Source organism: Azolla caroliniana, unplaced genomic scaffold (assembly GCF_043228905.1).
Source record: "Azolla caroliniana isolate FFs.n. ecotype wild unplaced genomic scaffold, voAzoCaro1.0.p SCAF_3, whole genome shotgun sequence".
NCBI classification, from domain to species: domain Eukaryota; kingdom Viridiplantae; phylum Streptophyta; class Polypodiopsida; order Salviniales; family Salviniaceae; genus Azolla; species Azolla caroliniana.
In genome coordinates this window covers 23,821,372-23,843,963 of record NW_028230438.1, presented here as the reverse complement: position 1 = coordinate 23,843,963, position 22,592 = coordinate 23,821,372, and the positions used below count along the sequence as shown (strand labels likewise).

Genomic DNA, 22,592 nt, shown 5'->3' with positions numbered 1-22,592 from the left:
ACCCCCCCCCCCCCCCCCCAATCAGAAGGGTTACAAGTTGCCTCTCACATTTCATGAGTTGGTGCCTTCGACGAGAGAGAAGAAGTAAATAGGAGCAGTTGTGACCAATGTTCCACGTTTCAGGTCCCCAATGAAGCATTACTTGATTGGAATGTACCATGTCATCGAAATGAGTCAAAGTGGTAAGTGCGCCATCTGAAGATGCCCTAGCAAAGAGAGAGTCGTGTCCTTGTCTTAAGATACCCTTGATAGAAAAGCAAAGAGTGAGTTGTGCCAGGTATATTTCGAACATGCAACGTCATTGGCAAAGTCATATCCCTTTCAATGGTGTTGCCTCCAGGGGATTTGGTGTCATGCATCTCGAGCAATGTTGGTTGAACCTTTCATCCTCCTTTTCTTGTCTTGTTTTACCCCTTTTTCATCTTCATTTTTTTGAAATGAGAGAGTCCAATCAACAATACATGGAAGAGGATGTCACAGAAATCCCACAATTGAATGGTTTCCTCGATGTTCCGCAAGACAAGCTTACTCCTCTCAAAAGAAAGCTCAAGGATAGTCCAACCATACCAGAAGATGATGCCAATATTTCAATCGCTCCCAATTTGCTAGAAGTTTATTTCCATGAGACATCAAATGTGACCCACGCTTAGCAAGGCAATTGAAGCAAGCTAACATGGCCAGTAGAGGGGGGCCTACATGCTTTACAAAGTATGCAAGAATGCTGACCAAACCTCACATACCACCTAACCATTGAAAATAAAAGGTAAGTCACTAGAACAAGTGAGGCATCACAACTTTAGGACATTCAATATGAATTTATACTTCAATGACTAGTATTTTGGCCATGGAGGAAGGAAAACACCATATAGGAGAGAAATGTCAAGAATATGGATGCAACACGGTGATGGAAAGGTCCTTGAGACTTGAAGAAGAGTTCAAGTGGTGGGAATTTGAGAGTTTTCTTATGGAAGATAGGGTACTCTTACACCCATCATAATATTGTTGGGTCATTGACATTAACTCAACAACACTCAAATAGAGTGCATGAGAAGTTAAAATACGTATAAGATCACATTGTTATCAAAGAGAGTTAACGAACTTTGGCTTGGAAGATGTCCCATACCACCTACGAAAAGAACAAGACACCCTCACTATAATTAGATAAGAGCCACCCTTGGGAAACATTAAAGTCTCGAGTTGAGACTCCTCAACACAATAGTACAACATTCTCGTGTGGATGGGTCAATGTGTCCAATCTTACCGCTATGCTCCATATCTTTGTGAGAAGATTTGCTAGTTTTCATTGATTGAGCAAGTGAATGAGTTATGAGATGTAGATTGTTTCTGGTCACACTATATTTTGTGGCAATGCAAACACACTTAGAGAAAACTTGAGGGAGAAATCTTGGAAACTTGGGGGGGAAAGGCGAGAGAGGAAGCATACAAGCCCTACATCCTATAATGACATATGGGCAACCAATGAGTCTTGAACCCTTCTCGCTGAACCTAGCAATGGGCCCAGTTTGGTTTCGTTGCCTTGAAAATAGAATAGAACTGAACCGAATCATTCATATAAAACAAAAACCAAACCAATCTGTTTATGAACTCTAAAACCATTCAACCAAATCATTTGAGAAAAGGTAAGCTAAACCATTTAAGTCAAACTAATTTGAAAATGAAACAAACAAAAACACATTAAATTAAATAAGCATTTAAGTTAAATTAATTAAATCAATAAAAAAGCATAATTAAACCATTAAATCAAATAAACATTCAAGTTAAATCAATAAAAAAACATTAATTAGACCATTAAATTAATAAATCATTAAGAAAAAGAAAAAGAAAACCAATAAACCTTTAAACCAAACCACTTAAACTTATAAACCGATAAATCGGAGTTTTCGAACCAAACCAAACTAAAGCCGAACTGTTTAGAAGTAATCCAAACCAAACCAAGCCATTTAATTATTTTGGAACCGATAAATAGTTAAAAACTTAAACCATAGCTCAACGGTTCTATTTGGTTTGAGCTGAAACCAGGCCCATGGGCCATGGCTATCTATGTGAAAGAGGTGGGTACATAACTACATAATACAAAGAACAAAAGAAATAGTGGAGACAGCAAGAATTTTAAACACATTGGGAATTTTACGCCTTTCAATGTGAGTGGTATTTGCGGCGTTTAATTAAACATCAAGGATATTTTGGTAAATTTCCCATTTATTTCTATATAGAACCCTAAGTGTGACACCTATGTTTGCGGTCTATATTTTTAGGGTTTCTGCTCGCAGATTAGGGTTTCCGTCCAAGCAACCATGACTGTTGCAGAACGTCTCTTCAGAGCTCGAACAGTTCAGATTCTTCATGGATCATGGAATCGACAGGTACTTCTTGTTTTCTTTTTGTCTCTGTTTCTGTTTTGCTGTGCCGATTGGTTTGACGGTTTTGTGCGGAATCTGTGCGTAGCTTGCATAGGAAATGAATGGATCGTGTGAAGTATATCATTTAGATCTCATAGAAAAAATGTATCCTTTAGGATTTTATGGGAATATTATAATTCAGGGTTTATGTGATAGTATACTTTGCCCAGATAGAAACTATATGGGGATTATGGTTTATGAGAAATTATATAGCACAAGGTAGTAATGTTTTGATAATGTTGCTGCTCAATGGCATAATTTAATGTTCACATGAATTCCATTCACAGCATACAAAGAATGTGTAATGTAAGGTTCCTGTACATAGCATAGCGAAAAATGCAGAATTTAAGAGTTATACGAAGGAAATGTATAATTGTGGGCTTATCGAAAGTTGTATAATTTAGTATTTACTTCAACTTTTTCATAGCTTACACAGAAACTATATGGTGCGCACACGAAGTTAGAACATTGAAATTATCTGAAATATATCCACAGTGCACACAGGGAAAAAATTAAAGTGAAATCCATAAATAGCTTAGCGAGAAACAATTGTGGCTTTTTTATGCAGTTACAAATCCATGTACATGGCCCGTTATTTCCACTTAGATGCATGAATTCACATGTTCGGAATATGGGCATATTTCAAGAATTCTCCAAACGATTGAAAGGAGAAGTGGACAAGTAAGTGCACAAGAATACTGTTTTTGTTTTTCCAAATATTTTCCTTCATTTCAAATACTGCTGTTTGAATGATGGTGATCAATGCGTAAAAATGTTTAATATATGGTCCAAGTTCTTTTTTACAAATAAAATGATAGCAGTCATAAGAATACACCACATATCTATAAGAATTAGTAGAACATTTACAATTCTAGAGCTTTATTATTATTTCATTTCCGTCACAAGTATTTCTACTCGGAACTTCAATAATTCTGTTAACATTTTAGAGAATGAGGGTACCTTTCTCCTGAACACATTATGTAGCAGTTCTATCTATTTCGGCTGGATTTTGTTCCCGTTATCAAGCATTTTCAATGGACTCTGTTTCCTTTGTAAATAATTTCTAACCAGGAGCTGAAAAGATTGTTTGGCATTTTTGCAAACCAAGGATACCTTATCCTTAATAATTATGATGATTCAAATCATTTGAGGACGAGAATGATGATAGCCATGATATCATCATTGATGATGATTAGGATGACAGTGATATCCTCATTGCTGATGATGAGAATGGCCATGATATCATCGTCGATGATGAGGATGGTGATTGTCAAAGTTGACGATGAGTTATGATTTTGTTCTTATCTTTTTGCTCAGAAATCCGGAGTTGCAGAAATCTATACAAGAGCTGAAAGAGAAGGTGGGCGATCTCAAGAGCAGGTAAATAGCCGAGTTCTCCAGCTAGTGTCAGGGGCTGAAGCCCCTGCTAGCTGTGTGCTCAACAGTGTGTTATTTTATTAGGCTCAAACAAAAATTGTGCTCGGATATAAAGCACGCAGATGTTCATTCCCACCCTGAGAGGAGGGAGGACCTGATGTTGGAAGAGGTGACAAAATGGCGCATGCAGAACAAAGGAGACCGCAGATAGGATATACAAACACGTGGATGTGGTTCGCGAAGAAGCGGAAGCCAGAGCCAGGAAGGTGTGCAAGTATTGTTTGGTCTGAAATATGTATTATTAAGGTAGAAAGTGGGTATTTTGGTAAATTCAGATTGTTTGTTTGTTTTAGGTTTCGTCTGTGGTGAAGGAGAAAGTTCACGAGACTAAAGAGAAGGTTTCGGGAGTTACATCGCAGGTATGATGTTATTTAAACTTGGTTTTGAATAAATTATAAGCATTGAAAATGGAGAAGGATGCTCTTTGTTATAGTGTTTGGGAAATTGTTTCCCTCTTTAGGCATCAAATAATATACAATTATTGGGAAGTACTGGGCTGAGGTTATGCATGAAATGATAGGCAATTATGAGATAATACCTCCAATCCACAGGAATTTAGCTTCTATATTTGCAGGGAAATTATTCTTTATTTATATAGGCTGAGGTTCCTTTTCATTCATGAGACAATAAAAAATCGTGGGAAAGTATGCTTAAATAATTGAAGTTTAGCTTTAGGTTTATATTCTTCTATCAGATTTTGTTCCCTCCATAAATATTTCAAACATGTAATTAAAAAATTAGGCTCTTTTGCAGGTTAAAGAATCTGTTAATTTCACAACTGAAGAAAATTCTAGGGAAATACCAAAAGAGGATAGTAGTGCGTATGCAACCTCCTCGAGTTCAGAGAGAAAAGAGTCCCGTAAAAGTGAAATTCCGAGAACTGATTCATTTTTCAGTAAATTTGTGAATCCATTCAGATCACTTTCCTCTTCAGCCTCTTTTCTCTTAGATAAAGTGAAAAGAACAAAAATAATTGATATTGCAAAGCAAGGATATGATATTGCCAAAGAGGAATTGACCACATCTTCATCGAAGAAGGCAAGGGTGAGAGCAAAGGAAAAGGCAAAATACCCTGAAGCATCTAATGCACCAAGAAGTAGTAGTACTGCTATGATTCCTGTTGTTCAGAAAAGATCTGCATGGGAAAAACGTTGGGACTTCTTTAAAGGGAAGGTGGGATTATAATGTTGTATTATTTAGTATATAATTGCCATCAAAATTAACTAGACACCATATTTTGTAGTGTTTTTTCAGTGAAGTTGTCGTATTTTTATGTAGTTTGTATGGTTGAACAATGTGATTTATAGGCTGAGTCAAATAAGATATATAAGCGATTCAAAGGAGTGAAGAAACATCCTGTAATTCTTAAAGGACAAGAGGTAACTAACTGATCAATTGATTATGAACTATTGTTTGTCTAGGCTGAACTGTCTAAAGCATTTTGCAAAACTTGAATACTAGATAGCTGAGGATCTGAGGGAGAAATGGGAAACAAGTGATAGTCCAATGGTGCATAAGATACAAGAGTATGTCTTGCTAACTACATATAATTTTGAACTTCAGTATTGGTTTAATGTCATGCAATCATGACCTATGGTTCTCCACAGCTTAAATGAATCTTTGTTTGGAGAGACTGCAACTGCTATGGCATTAAAGGAGATTCGAAAAAGAGATCCGTTAGTTCCCATAACCTGTACAACTTCATTGTATCTACTGGATATATGCTAAACTTGACCCAACTGTGCCTTCCGTCATTGCCAGGACATTCACTTTTCCAGATTTTCTGTCTGAGGTTCAGGAAAATGCTCGAGATGTTCTACAAGCTTATTTGAAGGTAATATATCTTATGGCAACCATAAAAGACGGTTAATAAGGGTTACTGCCATAGGATTTATAGCTTCAAATTTCATACAGGGTGATATTGAGGCACTCCAGACACGATGTAGTAGAGAAGTGATTGATCGCTGTAGAGCTGAACGAAGGGCATATGAGTCTCAAGGGATCTTCTTTGATAATAAGGTGTGCTCACATCTGTCGATATAATAAGGTGTTTTGCCCCTGTTCTTATCATATAATTTAGGGGTTTATCTTATTTACAGATTCTCCACATTTCTGACATAGAATTGAAAGAGACGAAGCTGATGGGCAATGTTCCAATCATCATTATTACTGTAATGATATTACATAATCCACTTCTTTGGTTATTTTCTCTGAAAATATAGTACTGTGATAAGTTACAATTGCAATACAAAAATTCTCTGTAAAAGAGATGAAGCATGTCTTAGTTATCATTTCTGTAGTGACGACCTTACACAAACCAGCATTTGTTTTTTTGCTTTTTTCTACGATGGTAATGCCTAAAATATAGGAATTTTAAAATACCCTGGGGTAATTTGGTGTTTGTCTTCCCAAATTTCTCCCTGCTAATACTTGTTTCCATTTGGCGGTTGGTTTTTACATTCAGTTTCAGACACAGCAAATATTTTGTGTGCGAGATAAACATGGGAAGATAACACAAGGTGCCAAGGATGATATACTTACTGTATATTATGCATGGGCAATGCAACAGGTGAGCCCAGAAGAGATGGACGAGGATGAATTGTTTCCACAATGGCAACTCCGAGAAATGCAACAATTGGGGATTCAAGCCATCATTTAGCATTGTCATTTCAAGGCTTGTTAAGAAAAAAGAAAATGATTATATGACCTCCTTTTTGTCCAGGCATCAGTAGGAAAAAAGGTATTGTCTGCAGCAATTCCTTTTCCAAAATGTACATCATAGAGTGTTTTCTAAGAGACTACGGGGAAAGGAACAAATCGTAAAATGCCTCAATATGAAATAACAAATTGACCTTGTTCTTGTTACCGGTATAATGCTTTCATTGTTCCTAATAAAGTTTAATTTGCCGGTTTCATGCAAATAATATTTGCCTATAACCATTTGTTGTTTTATAAACCCATTTTCTATGATTGAGAGAGCATATTTTGAAATAAGTAACATTTTTTAATGTTTCTTTTTTCTGGTGAGGCATTTCAGATGATGCACTAAAATTTTAACGAATGGTACTTCGGACAGTGAGGCATTAGCACTTAACAGCAAAGTTATAATAGTGTATTACACTAGAGCTCAAAACTTCTAATGCATATGCCTTCTAAATTATAATAATGTAATGCTGTTGCTATCTCCTCCTTAAAGCTTATGTTAATATTGGCCTTCATTATTTTAGGCCATTCTTTCTTTGTATGCTCGCACACATTATTTGTCACGTAAGATATAATTTCATGACTGTAATTCACCTTAATGTAACAGATGAAGCATTTCATACTGCAAAGGTTTGATGACAATTTAGGGCATGGTATACATGGATCAAGATATCTTGGAAACAATTCATCCCCAAAGCTTATAATTTTTACTTCAAAACATCACAGTTATAAGCCATGCATTGATGTTTGTCTCTGTAAAGTCATAATGGGTTTGTAAATAGAAGTGTAGGTTGAAAAAGGAAATGGAAATATGAGGTCAAACATGTTGCGAATCTTCATCTTGAGGCACCATAAATATTCTGAATGATCAATAAGATAAATGTCTCTTCCTAATGAATAATGTGAAGAAATTACTTTTGATGGCGCATGGTATACATGGATCAAGATATCTTGGAAAAAATTCATCCCCAAAGCTTATAATTTTTACTTCAAAACATCACAGTTATAAGCCATGCATTGATGTTTGTCTCTGTAAAGTCATAATGGGTTTGTAAATAGAAGTGTAGGTTGAAAAAGGAAATGGAAATATGAGGTCAAACATGTTGCGAATCTTCATCTTGAGGCACCATAAATATTCTGAATGATCAATAAGATAAATGTCTCTTCCTAATGAATAATGTGAAGAAATTACTTTTGATGGCGCATGGTATACATGGATCAAGATATCTTGGAAAAAATTCATCCCCAAAGCTTATAATTTTTACTTCAAAACATCACAGTTATAAGCCATGCATTGATGTTTGTCTCTGTAAAGTCATAATGGGTTTGTAAATAGAAGTGTAGGTTGAAAAAGGAAATGGAAATATGAGGTCAAACATGTTGCGAATCTTCATCTTGAGGCACCATAAATATTCTGAATGATCAATAAGATAAATGTCTCTTCCTAATGAATAATGTGAAGAAATTACTTTTGATGGCAGTAAATGATTACGTTTTAAAAACATCACTTGCAAGTTTAGTTGATGATGACTACTTAGTTGCATATATGTTGGGTGGATTAAGGGAAGATGATAATTGGAAAGCTTTTATTACTTCTATTTATGTTAGAGATGCAATACCAAGATTTGATCACGTAATTTCTCTTATGATCACAAAAGAGTTAAACATGCAAGGCTCAACATTTGATTCAAAACAATCGCAAATGTCTTACGTGGGATCATAATGATGAATTGGTATATTGATGCAGTAATCATGTCTTGTGATAAACATTTGTTCGGAAACTTACAGACGTTGGTTATGTTCAAATTGGTGATGATACTAAGCATTGTATAGATCATGTTGGTAATATCCCTTGACAAAGTGCATGACCTAAGAAATTGCTTGTCTTGTGTATTCCGTGTACATACGATTACAAAAATCTAACATTTCTAAGGATTGCATGTAAGAGGATGCTTTGTAGAATATCCTTGTCAAGGATTCAATTGATTGCCAGTTACCAACAAAATAAAATAAAACGCAATCACATGATTTAATTTATGGTTTGCCAAAATTTGAAGATGGAAATTTGCAACTCATTGTGAGGCTTGTCAATTTGGGAAACAAGTTAGATTGCTATTTGAAAGAATAACTATTAGAAGTAGATGTATGGGAACCAACAAAGGAGGTATCTATTGGTGGTAATCGATGTTATGTTTACATTTATGGATGATTTTACAAGGATGTAATTGGACAAAGATGAGTATGATGTATGCCATTATTTTAAGATATTAAAAAGTGAGCCAAATGCAAGTATTAAAATCTCGAGGTTTCCCTTGGAGTTTTCAATTTTTTTGTATAATTGTGAAGCTCATAAGCAATTCACATGTCACATGCAGATATACACCCAACAACATGGGGTTGTGGAGAGAAAAAATAGAACAATCCCTGAAGTTGCAAGATGCATATTAAATGAGAAAATGTACCTCATTTTGTTGATCTAGTTAACAGATACCCAACTATAGGACTGCAGTCATTGATGCCAGAGGAAGCATGGTCTAGTAAAAAGCCAGATTAATCAACCCTATCCTAAAAATATTTGGTTGTGTATGTATGTATCAATTATGTGCAAATGAGTTGAGGACTGATCTTGAATTTAAATTTTGAAGAATGTACATTATTTGGTTATTCCCTTGAACATAAAGGGTACGTGTTACAATACGATTTCTAAAGGACTAAGAGTTAGTAGAGATATAATTTGTTGAGTTAGCTTCATGGTATGCAAATCCTACATGTACAAATGATGTAAGCCCTTGGAAGAACTAAGAGTTAATAGAGATGTAATTTTTATGACTGTACAAATAATGTCAAAGGAAAAGAGACAACCTTTGATGATATGATCAAATCATGGATAGAGAAGCAAGTATAGAAGACGGGAGGAGAAATTAATGGAAAAGAAACTACGTCGTCTACCTTGAAGATCCATGAGGGTAAGATATCTTGTTCGAAGATTAACATATGATTAATCGCTTATCCCTTTGTTGATATTTCTCAAGTAGTTAAAATAGAAAAATATATAAATATGATGGTTCAATTTCTAGACATAAAGCTAGACTAGTAGCTAAAGGGTATGATAAAAAATATGGGTTAGATTATGAGGAGAATTTGTTGGGAATATGTCCCTCCAGTGGGAGGATGATCCGACTATTCGGAAAGCCAACAATCGAAGAGTCGGAAAACAGGAGTTGAGTTGATGAGGAACGGTCGAGGCCGAAACCGGAATCGTGTAAATAGCCAACTCGGGTGACTATACTTGTAAATAGTCTAAGTACGCATGTAAACTAGCCAGAAAGTTGTGCAAGTATATGTATATACAACTAGGGCAAACTTTATGTGTGATGAACAGAGTTAGAACTGAGTAGAAAATAGAACGACAGAGCGTGAGAGAGACAGAAGAGAGAGCCGCACCATAGCTGTGTGTAACAATAGATGCGAAGAGCCCTGTGTAGCTGATACACTCGACAGAGTGTTATAATCATCTCTTGTGTATATCCATTATTTGTATAGTGAAGAATCTGTTCCCGTGGTTTTCCCCGTTTTAGGGTTTCCACGTAAATCTCTGTGTACTATTGTTTTTATCTTGTCTTTTGTGGCAGATCTATGATTCGTATTTCAACGCATTATTTGTCTATCGTGATTTATTCCGCATCGATTTCTCAACAGAATTCAATCCAGTTGCTAGAATGTCAACCATTAGATAAAAAAATTCACTTTCATCTAGTAGAAAATGGAATTTATACCAATTCGAAGTAAAAGAAAGCTCTTCTAAATGGTGATTTACAAGAGATAATCTACATAGGAACAACCAGAGGGTTATGTACACCGTGATTATCCTGATCATATGTCTAAAAATTAAGAAAATCATTGTATGGTTTAAAACAAACACTTGGAGCGTGGTATCAAAAAGTAGTCAAATGCTTATTAAGTGCCAGTTTTCAAGAATCAAGAGCAAGTCCTTTGTTACAACTTACACATCAAACATGCTATGTTACATTGTAAACTATCACAACTAAATTTAGATGCAAATGCAAAATTCAAACCGGATATTGGTAATAAAGTTCAAAATATATAGATGTACATATAGAACCATTGTTGCATCATTGCTATATGCTATAATCATACAACTAGATATTTTGAACACTATTGGTATATTATCTCAGTTCATGTAGGAACCATTGTTGCAAGTATTGGTATATTATCGCAAATCAACTTAAAATAAATATAATTTGTGTAGTACTTGAGCTTGAGTGAGAATGTTGGAAGTTACATGCTCAATTCTCAATTGATGATAGCAAAAGGAATGTAAAGCATGAAGAACTCATGAGCTTTGAACCTATAAACTTCAAATTCGAATCAAATGCCTTATTGTCAAACCTAATAAACTTCTCATAATATCAATACCAAGAAAAGATTTTGTAGAGAAGAGCATATAATAAAATTATGTGGTAGTGAACATGTGCAACACGTTGCACTCATGCAATAGCTTTTCGCAATTATAAGGAGCCCTTATCTGTACTATCCACACATACAAAGTTTCCTGGCCATACAATTTATCTCTACAATTCTATTTATATTTTTGGTTTATGTATTGCTATATTTATTTCGTTAATGCATCTATAATCACTTCTTTCTCTTATAATTTATTATCCTATAGTCTATTGTGCATTGGTTTGTGTTTCAAGGAGAAATTATCTCGAACACATTTTAATGACGGGACCCATGGTACAAAGTCCATGGAATTGGGGTCAACGAATTCTAGTCGCCCAAGTTTGGTTGACCCAAAGTTAACTACATCAAGTATCATTTTGCCATGCTAGCTTGCCTCACATGCGTCTACAATGAGGCATAGCTTCACACTTTCACCATAATTGTTTGTCATTGCATTTGTATATAGTATTAGACACATGTGAGGCATAGCTTTACACTTCCACCTAGCAATGGGCCTCCGTTTCGGCTCAAACCGAACCGAACCGTTAAACCGTGGCGTAATGGTTTATTGGTTCAAAAATAAATAAACCGTTTGGTTTGGTTTCAAATGTTATGATCCGGTTTAGTTTGGTTTTGAATTTCATGGTTTAGCGGTTTCGGTTTAAAGGTTTAACGGTTTATAGGTAAAAAAATATTCCTAAAATTTTCACCTTTAGGCTAACTTTCAACTTTTAATTTTAAACCTTTAGGCTCTAACTTATTAAATTTTATACACATTATAAGTAGAGTGTCCTTTTGATGTATGATTATCAAATTTATGATAAGTATGATGACCAAAATTATAATAATTATGATGACTAAATTTATCACAGGTATGATGACCAAATTTATAATGAGTGTGATAACTAAATTTATAATAAGTATGATGATCAAATTTATGATGATTTTCTCACATAGATTCATAATGTGTATGATAATCAATATCACAAAAAAATGATTTGGTTTGGTTTTGATTTATGATAAACCGATTTGGTTTGGTTCTAAAATTTCCGTAAACGGTTTGGTTTGGTTTTTATTATAAATAAATGGTTTGGTTTGTTTTCAAGGCCAAGAAACCGAACCGAACCAAAACCGAACCGAGCCCATTGCTACAAGTTCCACCATAATGATTTGTCATTGCATTTGTATATAGTATTTTGATATGCTCCCCACATTTAAGCTTAGTAAAATGTTTGGTAAAGGCCCACGTTGAATGATTCTCCCTCGGGCCTCTCTCAAAGCATTATTCTTGAGGAGCTCTAATAGGGCGACTCCCAACCTCAACGCGTTATTACTCTTTTCATCCAATGTTGTTTGTTAACAACCATTATAAAATGATTATTGTTGTCAACCAATGTTATTTAATAAGAATTATTACAGAATGATTATTGTTGATTTCTTAATGGTGAGTACGAACTTAATTAGTTGGCATCTACATTCATTACTTATGATCAGCTAAATATTAAAGAACTCCGACGACAAAACAACTTCTCTACTTTACTCTTGTTGATTTAACAATAGGGAAATTTCCCGATCTACTTTTGTTCTTGGTACTTTTTTTATATCAACGATTTGCGTGTAATGATCATCAAAGTTAGATGGTCACATAGTTTAGTCAAGTCAAGATGCTAGAACCTGGGGCCATTGTAGAGAAGGTTCCCTCCACTATCTTTTTGGCATGTCAATACAGCAAATCTTACACAGGGAACGAGAGGGAAGAAAAAGATATAATGTTCATTTTTTCTTCCCAATTCATATTAAGCTTAGATTGATCTCTTATGTATACATATAATCCACACACTTCAGCACTACCTCCCACCAAGCCATTGGCTTGAGAATGGCACCCCATCTTCACAATCTCACTCTCCTAGATGTGGCTCCCTACCCAGCCCCTCATACGTATGTATGTAATCTCTGCTGTGAGCTAGGCCATGGTCCCCTCTACCATTGCTCCCATTGCAACTTTGATCTCCATCGGTCATGTGCTGCAACCTTGGATGTGCAAGATCACTTCAGCCATAGCCAGCACTCGCTCCATCGGTGCCATACGGGCCACAACCGATGTGATAGCTGTGGCTTGAATGTTCATGGTGTCTCTTATAGATGTCAACAATGTGACTTCGATCTACACCCTACATGTGCAAGAGCCCCTCGATTCATCATGCACCCTTCACATAAACAGCATCCCCTTCAGCTCACCTGGTTTCCTAATGGCACTACAATTGCTTGTGATGAATGCAAGCTCCCCTTACACCACCAATGTTATGCGTGCACCTTCTGTAATCAACACTATTTTCATCAGTTTTGCGCCTCATTGAGTAACAGAATCTTGCACCCTGATCATCCCATACACCCTCTAATGCTGATCACACATGATCCTATTAGTAAGCGCCTTAGGCAGCACCGATGCTCTCGATGCCAACAAAAAATCGCGGCAGCGGGATCGCACTACCATTGTGAGGCCTGCAATTTCAGCCTCCATCCCGGATGTTTAAACATAGTTCATGAGATTCCAGAATATTCTGCAACAGCATCAACATCATCCTCGACAGTAACACGCCAACATGCTGTTCAAAGCAATGACCCAACAAGAATATCTACCCACAACACCACAAATCCATCACAAGTGCCAGCATCCTCAACATATGGATCGATGCCACATCAACCACATTCACATGATGATGTTTTACAAGGCTTGAATGTGCCAAGTGAAAGAGACATAGAAGTGGCCGAGAATGTGTTGCGCTTTGCTAGAGTTCTCACTGCCTCCATGTCCACTGCTAAAAAAAATAACACACCTCACATAGACGATGAATCTGATGTCTGCCCTACATGCTTGGAAGGTAATCTCCTCAACTCTACTTTCATATCAACAAGCTATTATATGCTGTTTTCCTTAATATTACATTGGTTCTTAAACATGACAGGATTTGGAGAACAAAACCCGATGACGAGTACAAGTTGTGGACATCATTTCCATATTGAGTGTATGCTTGACTGGATGGATCGGAGCCCTCTGTGCCCCATTTGTAGAAGTGAAGTGAGAATCATTCTTTGAATGTTCCAGCATAAAATTTGAGAACATAAATTTCTTTTTAGAGATGACAAAAATATTATAAATTTGCACATGCGTATTATGAACTCTCAGCCACATATTCCTGCTTCAATGTATGCAATTTCCAAGCCATTAAGATGTAGGTTTACACAATGAACCCTTCAATTTGCCCGATAGGAAATCCTCACACAAACATTCTCTTTGTAATATAACCTTCCTTGCAGTTAGACCTTGGACTTAGCAATGATTCCACTATCTCTGGAGTCCCGTGATGCCACCGCATAATTTTGTTTATATTACCACATTTGCTTGTTTTGGTGCATTTGGACAATAGTTATATACAAAATGATAAGCCAAGATATGCGCTCAGAAGTTTCTCTTTGTAAAAAGAATGTAAATTTAATAAAGCAAAGAATACATGCTACAACATTGAGATGCACAACCTCCATCAGAAATCGTCTTCCAATTCTTTATCAGCTTCATCTATCCCAAGGAAATTCCAAAGACCATGAAAATGGAAGTCTCTTTTAGAAAACACATAGTAAGTTTTTCATGGCACAGCATTTCTGAATAATAGCATAAGAAAATGCATCTTTCTTAAAGACTTTTATGACACCGTACAAGTCATTGAGTTTAATCTGTGGGATACCAAAAGACGGGCCAATATAAAGGATATAAACACTTTGAAAAGCCAGCTGATTTGAACATATTAGGGAGTTTGTCATCAGGATTCACACGACTTAATATCCTCCTGCCACACTAATCATACAAAGAGTATTTCCAATAAACTGACATCTTGACTCTTAGCTAGCATAACCTTTCCAGGGTATTCTCTATCTTCGTCCATGGATCAATCAGAGTCATTGCTGTGAAACAACATTATTTTACATCTTCTATAACAGAATTTCATGAAAAGAACAATGCAGAAGTTCCCATCGATGTATTATGTCCATCCATTGCAAGGCAAGGGCAGGGCATGTGATATGGTATGAAACGAAACCTTGATTATCAGATTCACTTCATAATCACGAATTTCTCCCTCGATAGTAAAGATGTTATCCCCTGTGCACATGGTTATTGGCATGCATTCAAGGAATGCTTTTGACACATGGCCAACCTTCTCTACAACACCATTAAAATCAAATCACGATTCTCACTTCACACCTACAAATGGGACATAGGGAGCTCCTATCCATCCATTTGAGCATACACTCAAGATGGAAATCATGTCCACATCTTGTACTCATCTTAGGGTTTTCTACCCCAAACCCTGCCAAATTATGTAAGCATTTAGTACTAAGCAAAACTGCTACCTTGAATCTTACACACATATATGTAGCTGGGTCCAAAATTTGAGATGAACATTACCTTCCAAGCATGTGGGACAAACATCAGGTTCATCATTGATAGGGATTTCATTAACTTGAGCAGTAACATTATTACTGTTGGTGCACATGGAAATTCTGAGATGTCGTGCGAATTGAAGGACGTTCTCAGCTAATTCTATGTCTCTGAGGCTAGGCGCCTCCAAACCTTCTAAAATATGACCTCGCAAGTTTGGTCGAAGCGGCCTGTATGTGTAGGTTTTTGATGATGGTGATGGCAATGATGATAGGTATGTTGATGATGGTGGAGTTGTGGCTTTGTGGGTCGTTCTTCTTGTTGTAGCATTGTTTTGCACGAGAGCTTCTTGGTTACAAAAATTGATTGAGGATATTCTTGACTCCATGGCAGAATATTCCGGAACCTCATGAATTATGTCCAAACAACTAGGATCTTTAAGACCAAGGTTACAATCCAAGTTTTTAACACTGATTGTGGAACAAAACTGATGGAGGTAAAAATCTTTACAAATGGTGCAGGCATAGCATTGATGGTGCAGTGGCATCTTGCAAGAATCACAAAACATTGGTATGATTGCCTCTCCATTCTCTGATCCTAAATAAGTATCAAACGATTTGAGAGCAAGAGGATGGTGTCGATGCAAAGGATGGATAATGAATCTTGGTGCCTTCACACATGTAGGGTGAAGATCAAACTCGCATTCCTCGCATGCGTACGAGTATGTACAGATATCTAGACCACATCCATCGCATGTACGCTCGGTGCAGCATCGTGTGAGATGAAGAGGGTGTCGGTCATGACTGAAGTGATCTTGTACTTCGGAAGTGGCAGCACAGGAACGGTGAAGATTAAAGTCGCAGAGGGAGCAATGATAGAGAGGGCCATGACCTATTTCTCTGCAGAGGTTGCAGGTAAAGATATGGTTTGGTGGATATGGAGGAATGTCAAGTAGAGATAATCTGTGAAGAAGGGGTGCCATGGGAGCTTAATTCAGCTTAATGCCAAATCCCCTGTTCTCTGGCAGGCTATTAATTCTCTCCTTTCCTTTCTAAACTCTTAGCTTCTGATTTACTCTGTTTTTTTGAAGGCTGCCTTTTTTCATATATGCTATTTATATACATGTCTCTGGTTTTGTTATGATCAAATCAATATACAGTTATTTCAAAGCTTTTGTAGCTTTTAATTTGTTAGTTATGTTGTTTACCTTCCATTGATTTGGCATGTGTGTAAGGATTGCATTTGATGTTTTGATTTGGTGTATCACTTGCAGATCCCTGACTGCATTTTGCATTAACATATTGGGTTTTGTATGTCGTTTGTCTACACATTTCTTAGGGTAATTCGTGATTTTGGGTGTTGTCTATTGGATCAAATATGCATCCATGATAAGCCCAAGAAATACCCTTGGGGGTTGGGTCATGGGTTAGCATATTGGCTTCGTATGTCGTTTATCTACACATTTCTTAAGGTAGTTTTTGGTTTGAATTAGTTTTTTTTGTGGATGGGTGTTGAATATTGGATTCAATATGCATCCATTATAAGACCAAGATATACCCCTTGGGGTCACGATTCTCCAATTTTAACCGTCAAATCAACAAATTGACACAAGTGGGGCCACTTGCTATTTCGAGTACTTGGTAGTAAGCACAAGGACAACGTTTGCAAGAATCAATTGATTATAATGTATAATCGATAACACGTAAGCAAACATATAAAGTCTTTGTCGTGCATCGTTAAGATTGGGACCAAGTTATGCTAGTTATTAGTGATATCAATAGCAACTTGAAGTGCATGATCAATTATTTTGGGTATCCTTGTGTGTCATGTAAGAGTGTGACCTTATGAAGGTTGCCAATATACTTAATGATGCATCTTAAAGCTCCATCAACGTCACATGCTTTAGATAATAACTTATGATTCCAACTTGTCAAAGGAGTGGGATTCTTGTTTGGCCTAGATAAGTCATGGGTAATATTTGACTCTATGAGAGAAGACATCAATACATCTTCATCTAAAAAACTCTCTTGGTTGCTTCCACTAAATGTCTTTGCTTGGAATGAACCATTGCAAATGGAATGAGCTCTCCCCGTGTCGTAGAAAACATGGGATGTTTGCCAACATTTTTAACTCATGAATTCTAAAAGACGACATAAAATACATGAAAATCCATGTATAGTTAAAAAGTTATTACGAAGAAGCATTCGAATGCAGGAATCATGGAATAACATTATGTCATCATCGTAACTGGAGTGGATTACACATATCATGCTTTCATGACTATACAAGCATTGAATTACAAAAGCATGGTTATGATTGATGGGATTGTAAAGGATGGCCACACTCGAATGGCAACATAAGTAACATGTAAGTTTGAGAGTTGTAATATGCTACCATGAAATCATATCAAGTGCAATACCTCATCTCTACGTAGCTAGGCAATCAATATTATAAAGTCGTCATTAGAGAGAAGAAATTCGCCTTAACAGTACCACTATCAAGCATGAGATAAGAAGGCCTATTCTTGAGATTACCATAACCATTAGTATGGATTTTATGGTAACCATATAAATGATTGTGTGTAAGTGATGTGATAACTATGTTTACATTTAATTATGTGAGAAGACAATAAAGTTGTCGGTGTGAGCGAATATAAAAGCAGAGGGACAACCTTGTTCTCTAGGAGAGCTAACATTTCAAAATTTCCAACAGCAAAGGGGTTTCTTAAATACATATATTAGACAATATGTGAAATTCTCTTTAACAAGCACAAAAATCTACTCTAAATATTGGACTATATCTATTAAGAGATGTGGTTTTCTTCCATGGTTGCAATCATGTAAGCAAGCATTCATATGGCAAATAATAGATGAATGATAAGATGGATATTTTCACATGATGAAGATGAAGATGAAGAAGAATGGGCACTCTACATTTAACATTGTTAGGTGCTAATCACATATACTCTCTCATGAGACTCTTTAGTTTTTTGGGGCGTCTTTTTCTATATAAACAACCAATCACAATGAAAATGTGTTTGAAGTAGACAATAGAAGACATTATTTTTCATTTGACCATGAATCGATCTTTTGAAACAAGCAACTTATAATTGCATCGACACTTTCTTCTCCTTTTTCTACTTTCCCATGAAAGTGTGTTAAGTACCTATCAAACATTTCACAACCCAACTATTATATTTAAATTGGTACCAAGTATCCAAGTCTAGGTGCAAGTGGAGAGGGCACAAGATGAAAAGCTAGACAATCCAAAGCCTTGTTATTGCCACACGTGTGTGAAAAGAACCAAAACCTTATGAATGTTTTTTATTCCTCATTATTCCTTGATATTTAGGCTAGAGCTTTTCTCTCTCCCTCTCTTGGGCTTGTTCCCACCCCATAGATCGCATTGCATCTCCCTTGGTTGTTAAAAACATATCTATCTATCTATTTATCTCGTCCCTCACTTTTCATGAGATCCAATGTTAAGTGCTTTATTTTAAGCCGCACACTAATATTTTTGTATGTGATCTATGGTTTCGTTTCACCAATTGACGTGCGGTGTGTTTTTTTGTGCGTGTTGTTACATGCCAAATATTAGGTTGAATTATTAAGCCTCCATTGAGGCACCGATTAGATTATTATTTATTATAACAATATAAGAGAGGAAAGGAAGATTTTCCCTAGGTCAAGTCAAGTGACAAAGAGTGTGTGCCTGACTACTCCAATGGAGAAAACCATGGATTCATTAGCTTTTATTTAAAAGCTTTGTCAATGGACTACAACTTGCACACATATGTAGTAGGGGTGACATCGTTAATAAGAGTGATGAACACCTAACATTCGATAGATATATCGAAAACACGATTCCACAAGATGATATATGTAGAGTAAAAGCGAGAGGACTTCCAGAAGAGGACATTTCTAGAGGTTTATATACTTTGAATTTTTGTTGGGCATGTCTTGTGCCTATGGGTCAGTGAAGGTATATCACATGGTAAGTAGACTAGGCAGCATTTAATCTTCAGAATAGTTTTTTTTTTCCAAAAACAAATCTTCAGAATAGTTACTATCAAAGGCTGGGAATTTGTTGGGATGTTGGCATACTCAGTTGGCTAGTTATCTTTCAATAGAATTATAGAATTGATTAAAAATCTCTTTTTGGAATTTTGATTTCCAATGGATTGTTTGTTTGTCTGTAAATTTTAATTTTATGTACAGTTAATGAATAAAGAAGAAAACATTAATTGGATGCAGCCCTCAAGGTGTTTCACCTTGCTGCTGCTTAATTGCTATATTTGGTGAAATTCATATGTAATAAGATATGGCCTTCGAAATCAAGGGTAATAATCATAAATTTTACAGTCCACCTTCACGTCTTCATTTTGTTTACACCTCAATATTACTGTGTTTTTTTGCAGGGAATTACAGGTAAAAGAGCCGTCAATTCACAGCCATGGTTAGACCTTAGGGCTCTCCATCAAATATAAGAAATATACATTAATCTCCTCAGTCATATGAAACATACATTAATCGAGTCTATGTGCACTTAACTAATCTCTATGTCCACTTAATTGATCTCTATGTCCACTTAATTAATCTCTAAATCCACTTAATTAATACACTTCTGCAGCACTACCTCCCAGCAAGTAAATGGCACCTCCTCATCTTCACAAGCTCTCTCTCCTGGCTGCGGCTCTGCATGAACCTAATCATCGCTTTAGATGCAATGTGTGCCGAGAGATCGGCCATGGCCCGCTCTACCATTGCTCACATTGCAGCTTTGATGTCCACCCTGCTTGTGCCGCGAATCTGGATGTAGAAGACCACTTCAGCCACAGCGAGCACTCCCTCAATCGCCGCCATAGCACTGACAATCGCCACACTTGCCATAGCTGCGGCCTGAAGGTCCATGGATTCTTCTACAGATGTGAGATTTGCGGCTTTAATCTTCACCCTACCTGTGCAAGGGCCCCGCGATTCATCATGCATCGCATGGCGCATCAGCATCCTCTTCAGCTCACCTGGTTCCCCAACGACACTACCACCATTCCTTGCCAGGCCTGCAAGCTCCCATTGCACCACTTCTGTTATGCCTGCACAGTTTGCGATCAACACCATTTCCATCAGTTTTGTGCCTCCCTGAATGACCAGATCTTGCACCCGGATCACCCGATACATCCACTGCTCATCACATATGATCCTACCAGTCAGGACCTTAGGCCCAGACAATGCTCTCAATGCCAACGACGGATCGTGCTGGGACTGCACTACCACTGTAAGCCTTGCAACTTCAGCCTCCATCCTGGATGTACGAATATAGTCCATGAGATTCCTGAATATTCTGCAACTGCGACATTATTGACCACAATGTCGTATCTGCAAGCTCTTCAGAACAATGTCCATACAAGAACCTCAACCTACAATGCGGCATATCCATCCCTTGCATCATCTTCATCATCTTCTACAAGAATATCGACTCAGAACACCGCATATCCATCACCAGGATCAGGATCATTTTCATCAACATATGGATTAATTCCACATGAAACATGTTTTGAGAAAGCTCTCGCCGCCTCAATGGCCAATGCTCATAACCATAACACATCTTACATAGACGATGAATCCAATGTATGCCCTATATGCTATGAAGGTAATCATCTCAACACTACTTCGCATGCCAACAAAGCTACTAAATGTGGTTAAGTTTGGCTGTAGTGGTTTTACTTAAGTCAATACTAATACATTGGTGCTTAACTTAATCATAGTTTTCGACGTGGAGAACCCACAGACGAAGACGAGCTGCGGGCATCATTTCCATCTTGAGTGTATCCTTGACTGGATGGATAGGAGCCCTATGTGCCCCATCTGTAGAAGTGAAGCGAGGATCATGCTTTGAATGTTCAAGCATCGATTTTTGTGAGCATGAATTTCTTGTATAAACATGACAGATTTTATTTACTTGCACCTGCATATTACGGCCCATAATCTGGCATAGATAGTATTAAGTACTTCAATGCATGAGATTTCCAAGCTATTAAGGTGTAGGTTTTCCCCCGTCTTTGATCCATATGGAATTCCCATGTATATATTTCCTTGTAATATAACCTCCCTCCAGTTAGGCTTTCACATCCACAAATGACTCCACTATCTCTGCAGTCCTATGGTGACACCAGCATTTTTGGTTTGTAACATTTCCACGTTTGCCTGTTTTGATGCCACGCTGATTGCAATTAACTTTTGAATGGTAATAAAAAATGTTTCGATCTCTTCATAATCCAATTAAAATCTCACATTGAGATAGACAGTCATTTGTATATACAGATTACAAAATGTTCTCATTTGTTGATGTGAGTCAAGATGCGTGTTGATTGAATTCAGGTAACAAGAAGTTTATCTGTAATTGTAAATTATTCGAGTTTAGGGAAGCAAAAAGTACATGATACAACAGTGAGAAGCACACAACCTGATCGCTAATATATTCCTCCAATTCATCTATCACAAGTGCATCCTCATAACTATGAATTAATTGAGAAAGATTCAGGAAAAAAACATTTCCATGGCACTCCCTATCATAATATAGTGTCTTTATCAAATAATTCTGTGCCAGTTTACAAGCCCGTTAGTTTGATCTGGGGAAAGTAGTCTCCGAAGAAAATTAGCTCTCCTGCTGTTGTGGAATGTGGAAGATTTGCCAATAGTTCTAACTGATTAAATCTAAAGAATGACATCAAACACCATGCAAATCCATGGATAGTTGAAAGTTTTGTTTGGAATTAGCATAAGATTGCCAGTGATCACAGAATAACGTGATGTAGTCATGGTGACAATAATGATTTATATGTAGTGTGAATTCATATAAGTTTATAACTATGGAAGCATTCACTTACATATAGGAATATTAGGTATGATCAATGGGATTGGTAGAGATGGGTAAACTGCACTGACATTATAAGTAGTAATAATATGTAATAGAAGAGTTTGTGAATTGTTATGGTGAAAGCCATATATGTCTCATATGAATTGGGGAAAGATTTTGTTCTAGTGATGTGATAATTATGTCTATCAGTTAGTTGGTTGATTGTGTGAACCCACGCAGAAGTTGTGAGTGCGAGTGTGTACATTAGGTCCAAAATA

At 36.7% G+C, this 22,592-nt stretch overlaps 3 protein-coding genes across 3 annotated transcripts; 2 read left to right on the top strand and 1 right to left on the bottom strand.

The window, feature by feature from the left end:
- Positions 1-2,224: 2,224 nt before the first annotated feature.
- Positions 2,225-6,770, top strand: LOC147866724 (mitochondrial import inner membrane translocase subunit TIM44-2-like). The gene is made up of 13 exons (XM_087317187.1): positions 2,225-2,384; positions 2,989-3,101; positions 3,738-3,800; positions 3,988-4,063; positions 4,151-4,216; positions 4,611-5,030; positions 5,165-5,236; positions 5,319-5,383; positions 5,465-5,533; positions 5,619-5,691; positions 5,772-5,876; positions 5,957-6,028; positions 6,322-6,770. The coding sequence occupies exons 1-13, from the start codon at positions 2,316-2,318 to the stop codon at positions 6,514-6,516; spliced, it is 1,458 nt and encodes a 485-aa protein (XP_087173313.1). The 5' UTR covers positions 2,225-2,315; the 3' UTR covers positions 6,517-6,770.
- A 5,997-nt stretch (positions 6,771-12,767) lies between these two features.
- LOC147866722 (uncharacterized) lies at positions 12,768-21,369 on the top strand. Its single transcript, XM_087316774.1, has 11 exons — positions 12,768-13,906; positions 13,991-14,103; positions 15,021-15,104; positions 15,458-15,607; positions 15,702-15,763; positions 15,853-16,029; positions 16,550-16,648; positions 16,733-16,798; positions 19,877-19,886; positions 20,109-21,108; positions 21,224-21,369. The coding sequence occupies exons 1-11, from the start codon at positions 12,901-12,903 to the stop codon at positions 21,352-21,354; spliced, it is 2,898 nt and encodes a 965-aa protein (XP_087172900.1). The 5' UTR covers positions 12,768-12,900; the 3' UTR covers positions 21,355-21,369.
- LOC147866723 (uncharacterized) lies at positions 14,920-16,597 on the bottom strand. Its single transcript, XM_087317189.1, has 2 exons — positions 15,487-16,597; positions 14,920-15,388 (listed from the first exon to the last, which is right to left on the bottom strand). The coding sequence occupies exons 1-2, from the start codon at positions 16,439-16,441 to the stop codon at positions 15,258-15,260; spliced, it is 1,086 nt and encodes a 361-aa protein (XP_087173315.1). The 5' UTR covers positions 16,442-16,597; the 3' UTR covers positions 14,920-15,257.
- Positions 21,370-22,592: the final 1,223 nt, after the last annotated feature.

Coding starts and splice junctions, on each gene's coding strand:
- LOC147866724 (XM_087317187.1), top strand. CDS start 2,316: ATGACTGTTGCAGAACGTCTCTTCAGAGCTCGAACAGTTCAGATTCTT. Junction 4,217..4,610: donor TTTCGGGAGTTACATCGCAG/GTATGATGTTAT, acceptor GCTCTTTTGCAG/GTTAAAGAATCTGTTAATTT. Junction 5,237..5,318: donor TAATTCTTAAAGGACAAGAG/GTAACTAACTGA, acceptor CTTGAATACTAG/ATAGCTGAGGATCTGAGGGA.
- LOC147866722 (XM_087316774.1), top strand. CDS start 12,901: ATGGCACCCCATCTTCACAATCTCACTCTCCTAGATGTGGCTCCCTAC. Junction 15,105..15,457: donor AGGGCAGGGCATGTGATATG/GTATGAAACGAA, acceptor ACATATATGTAG/CTGGGTCCAAAATTTGAGAT. Junction 21,109..21,223: donor ATGCCCTATATGCTATGAAG/GTAATCATCTCA, acceptor ACTTAATCATAG/TTTTCGACGTGGAGAACCCA.
- LOC147866723 (XM_087317189.1), bottom strand. CDS start 16,441: ATGGCACCCCTTCTTCACAGATTATCTCTACTTGACATTCCTCCATAT. Junction 15,389..15,486: donor TTGTCCCACATGCTTGGAAG/GTAATGTTCATC, acceptor ATAATTTGGCAG/GGTTTGGGGTAGAAAACCCT.